Below are 4,682 nucleotides of genomic sequence, written 5' to 3'. Positions count from 1 at the left end.
TTTTTTTTGGTTTTTCTCTGGTACCAGGAACTGAACTCATGACCTTGCGCTTGCCAGGCAGGCGCTTTTGCCGCTGAGCTAAATCCCCAGCCCCTGCCAACATTGTTTTATTTACCAAAATCTGCAATATGGTAATGTATCCTGTTTTTCTCCTTTAAGATTGTTTCCTTCCTCAAAATAAGATTATTGTGCTAAAGATTTTGGTTTTATTTGCTAGCTCTTGGTATTCATACCATATGACTGCATTGCCAGAATCTGTATATATAAAGTAGAGAGGGTTGTCACCTGCTTTGCATGGGTGCTTGGGGGCTCCTCCTTGGTGGGGCAGTGGAGGGCTGAGGCATTACAACTAAGATATGTTGTCAGAAGAATTGCTTACAGTCATCTTTGGCCACTAGGAAAATGCAAATCAAAATTACATTGAGATTTCCTATTACCCCCCATTCGGCATGGCTATCATCAAGAATCCTCCCTACCGCAAGGATACTAATGCCAGGAAAACAGGAACCCTTGTATGTGCTCATGGGAACGTAAATAGTGCAACCACTATGGAAATCATATAGAGATTCCTCACAAAGCTAAAAATGGAAAGTCCACTTGATTCAGCTATACCTATACCTCCCCTGGATATATTCCTGAAAGAATTGAAGATAACGTGTGATCCTTGCATACCCATGTTTATAGCAGCACAATTCACAATAGCTAAGCCGTGTAAATAGCCTAGATGCCTGTCAGCAGATGAATTGGGAAAGAAAATGTGGTGTGGTACGTATAAGCAATAGAGTATTATTCAGCCAGAAAGAAAGCTGAAATAATGCCATTTGCAAGAAAAAGGATGGAACTTGAGCCAATCATGCTAAATGAAATAAGCCAGACTCAGAAAGTTAAACATCACATGCTTTCTCTTACATGGAGTAAGTAAATAAATATGTAAGCGATGCCAGGAGACTATGAGGCACTTCAAGAGATGGGGGAGGGGTTCAGTTGGAGTAGGGGAGGAAAAGAAAAGAGAGTTAGTGGAATTTAAAGTAGTCGGGATGTGTTGAATGTCAGGACCGAATTCCCCAAATGAACCTTGCAATTCATAATGAACATGTGCACGGAAATCTGCTGAGGTGAGGAATTGTCTTGCTAGGTGAGGGCATGAACCAGGATGAGTAAGACCTGGACAAAATGTGAGGTCTTTAGGAGCCCTGGCCTGCCCAAGGAGTCTCATGGGAATGAGGAGATGTTGGAGCCCCACACAGATCAGTAGGGAAGATTTGGGGACAGACCCTTTGGGTGGGTTTCAGTGTCCACGTGTCATCGTGAAGGGTGGTTGCCGACGTGAAGTGGGATGAGTAGTGGCAGCGTCTTCGATTTACTTTGTTTGGCAGGGGGGCACTTTAATGAATCTATTTGCTGCCACTTTGGCCTCATTCTGTTTATTTTCTACTTCATTAATTTCTATACTCTGCATTGTTATGATCACGTCTTCCCTTGAAAGAAAGAATAAAAGGATGTGCACAGTCCTGTTAGAAATATAGTCGCCTTTTAAAAAGAACTATTGTAGCCCTTGAAAGCTTCCTGAGTGTCCTTTGCAGAACCCTTGATATCAAGGAACTTGTGATTTCAAGTGTGTGTTTGAATTACTGAGAGCGTCAAAGGGCTGCTAGGAAGCTCACTGAGGATTCCCCACGAGAGGTGGCCTTGGGAATGAAAGACTGCACCATGGCCCACTGTGTTTCTCTCCAAGGCAGAGTCAGAGGGCTTAAGATGCAGACTTGGAGGAAGATTAGCGGTCTCAGAATGAGGAGCTAATTTCCACACAGTGAAGCAATGTTGAGGTCCTGAGGTTGTGTGTCATTTGCTGACCAATAATAACCACAAGCCTTTCCTGAGTCCTCTTTGGTGCCAGGCATTGGTCTTACCACTTTACCCACACTTTCTCATGGAACAAATTTTAACAACGTAAGGTGGATTCTGCCATTATGAATTTATAGATAGGGAAACTGAGGCCAAGAAGGATTTACTAGAATCATGCAGAGCCCGAACCCAAGAAATCTGACTTGGCACCGCGGTATATACTTGTGGTGATACGATGCCAACGCCATCCCATCCTGCTCCTCTCTTCTTACAGTCTCTCTCTCGCTCTCTGTCTCTCTCTCTCTCTCTTCTCCCTCCTCTCCTCTCATCTCTCATCTCTAAGCTTGGGTGGAGATGAAAAGTTGGGTCAAGTTCTGATTTGACAGTGAAGTTGTTATTTTGTACTTTATTGGATAACAAAAAGTTGAATAGTTTATTTCAGGATACATTAAAATGTTCCTGTGTTAATGGGCTCAAAGTGCCCTGTGTTCTGCAACATTACAGCAGGGGGGAAGGTCATTGAGGCCACAGAACGTTTGATGTTTGTGTTTGATGTTTGATGTTTGATGTGGATGGTTACGAGCATGCTAGAGTCTCAAGACCCACAACAGTGGAATTTAAAATGCAGCTGGAGATGTGACCATGAGAGACTTTCATTTCAAGGGCTTATTTTTTAGCTAGGTGGTAAATAACGTATTCTGTGTGTATCACCTGTCTGTATGTCTGTTTAATCTCCCATAGAACCCATCACCATACTCTGAATAATATCAGTTTATATTTGTAAATTTCATCTGGTTGGAGGTGAGGGGAATAGATCTGAAATTATCCAGGGTATGACTACAGTTTACTGGCAGAAATGAGAAGAGAAGAAAGGCTGCTAGAGCAAATTTATGTAATTAGAAGGAAGAGAGGGGAGCTATTTCTCCATGCTGGAGAAGTGAATGTGCTTGGGTCCCTCCTCACTGCTCTGGTTGGTTTTCTGGTCTCTATTGCATGCTTTACAGGATGCCTGGCCTGGGCTGGTGTGAGAAATGTAGCTAAGCACCACTGGAGGCCGAAATCTCACTGGAGGGTGGAGTCTGCAGCTTTGTAACTCTTACCAGTGAGCTCTCAAGCACTGGAAAACCAAATATGACACTGTGTTCATCTCTTTTTTATTTTATTTATTTTATTTTGTTTTGCTTAGGACCTTTGTGTAAATGGTGCTCAGATACTATACTTTAAAAGCTCATTAGTAGAGGAAGCAGTCAATGAGCTAATAAACATGTTGCTGGATGTGGAAGAAAATGAAAAAGCATCTAATGAGCATAATGTTGATTCAAAAACCAAAACCTCAGGTAAGAGAACAAGGAAAAGAAAGGGTCTTGTTTTTCTAGAATACTTACGTAAGACTATAATTTTCTACATAGCAATTAATTTCACATTTCTGTCAAGACTATCTCAATGTTGTGATATTTATAAATCTGAAGTTGTAATTCTGAGCATGTTGTAATGATTCCATGTTGTTAATTCCCGTTATTGGGTGTTAAACTTTGCACACCTGTACTTTGCTTTAGCCCTCTTTGACATGTGGCTCTCTTTAAACTTTTGTAGGCATAAGTTCTTTATTTCCAAGTTACCCACAGAGTGTGATGGGTTATGGATTAGGATTCCCACTGCAGGGTACATAGGCTAGAGAGAATCTTTGGTGGATAGATGAGTGCCCTGAGAGGTGGAGAAGGGAAGTTATTCTCTCAAAGTTTTAGGGCTACTGGTGGGAGAAAGAACCCCAGGCCCCAGGCTCCTGGGGCTCAGTTGAAGATTGTGTATCTGTGCTCCTGAATCTCTCATGGGCCATTTTCTTGCTTTGAGGAGAGGGCCCTGTCAATCTCTCTGTTGCTCTAATTTCCTTTTCTCCTAATATTTAATAGGCTCACTTTCTAAGAAACATGACACGTGACGTTAAACTTGCATGTAATTTATTTTAATTTTAACTTTCTCCTTTTAATTTTACCTCTCCCCACATCTGTTTCATCTTGGAACAGCAAAAAGGGAAGAAGGAAGTCCTGATGCCGTGACATCGTCTCCTAATTCTGGGGGTGGCCCCTTGCCCTCCCCAGCAGTCACAAGAAAGAAGAAAGAGACCGAGATGTTAGAGGAGGAAGCCTGTGAGCTGCTGTCTCATTTCAACCATCAGAACGTGGATGCTCTTCTGAAAGTTACAAGGAATACGCTAGAGGCCATTCGCAAGCGCATCCATTCCTCCCGCTCGATCAGCTTCCTGGGTAAGGGTCCTGTGCCATTCACTACTGGCTTATCACGAGTGTTGCTGGTGTGTGTGTGTGTGTGTGCGCGTGCATTCCTGTTAAATTTGAATAATTTAACCCCCTACTGTTTATGGAGTGTTTCCTTGTAGAACTGACCATGAAATATGGTCATCCCAACAATTCTATGACTTCATACATTAAAACTGAGAAAACTAGAACACAGAGAGGTTAATTTTCCTAAGGTTTTATTAATAACATGAAAGTAAACATCACTTTTAATCTTTTTGTAATAAGATAAAAAACATAAAACATTATAATTTGAGGAAGCAAAATACATCTTTTAAAAAGAAAATAAATAGAAAAGTTACTCATTGTTAAATTATCAGATGATTCATCAGTCTTATTGTGTGGAAAAGATCTTTATAGCAGGCTCTTCTCTTTCTTTTCTTTTGTTTTCTTTTCTTTTCTCTTTTTCTTTTTCTTTTTCTTTTTCTTTTTCTTTTTCTTTTTCTTTTTCTTTTTCTTTTTCTTTTTCTTCCTTCCTTCCTTCCTTCCTTCCTTCCTTCCTTCCTTCCTTCCTTCCTTCCTTCC

At 41.2% G+C, this 4,682-nt stretch overlaps 1 protein-coding gene across 2 annotated transcripts in view; it reads left to right on the top strand.

The window, feature by feature from the left end:
* The window catches only part of Dnah5 (dynein, axonemal, heavy chain 5), a 300,957-nt gene that overhangs the window by 114,251 nt on the left and 182,024 nt on the right, over positions 1–4,682 (top strand). For both annotated transcript variants that reach the window (XM_013514981.1, XM_005386122.2), the window contains exons 18-19: positions 3,032–3,182; positions 3,870–4,109. In XM_013514981.1, coding sequence (XP_013370435.1) covers positions 3,032–3,182; positions 3,870–4,109 — 391 coding nt within the window. The remainder of the gene's footprint in view (positions 1–3,031; positions 3,183–3,869; positions 4,110–4,682) is intronic.

This window comes from Chinchilla lanigera, unplaced genomic scaffold (assembly GCF_000276665.1).
Source record: "Chinchilla lanigera isolate Chin_1 unplaced genomic scaffold, ChiLan1.0 scaffold00025, whole genome shotgun sequence".
NCBI classification, from domain to species: domain Eukaryota; kingdom Metazoa; phylum Chordata; class Mammalia; order Rodentia; family Chinchillidae; genus Chinchilla; species Chinchilla lanigera.
This window is presented reverse-complemented; position numbering and strand designations above follow the sequence as displayed.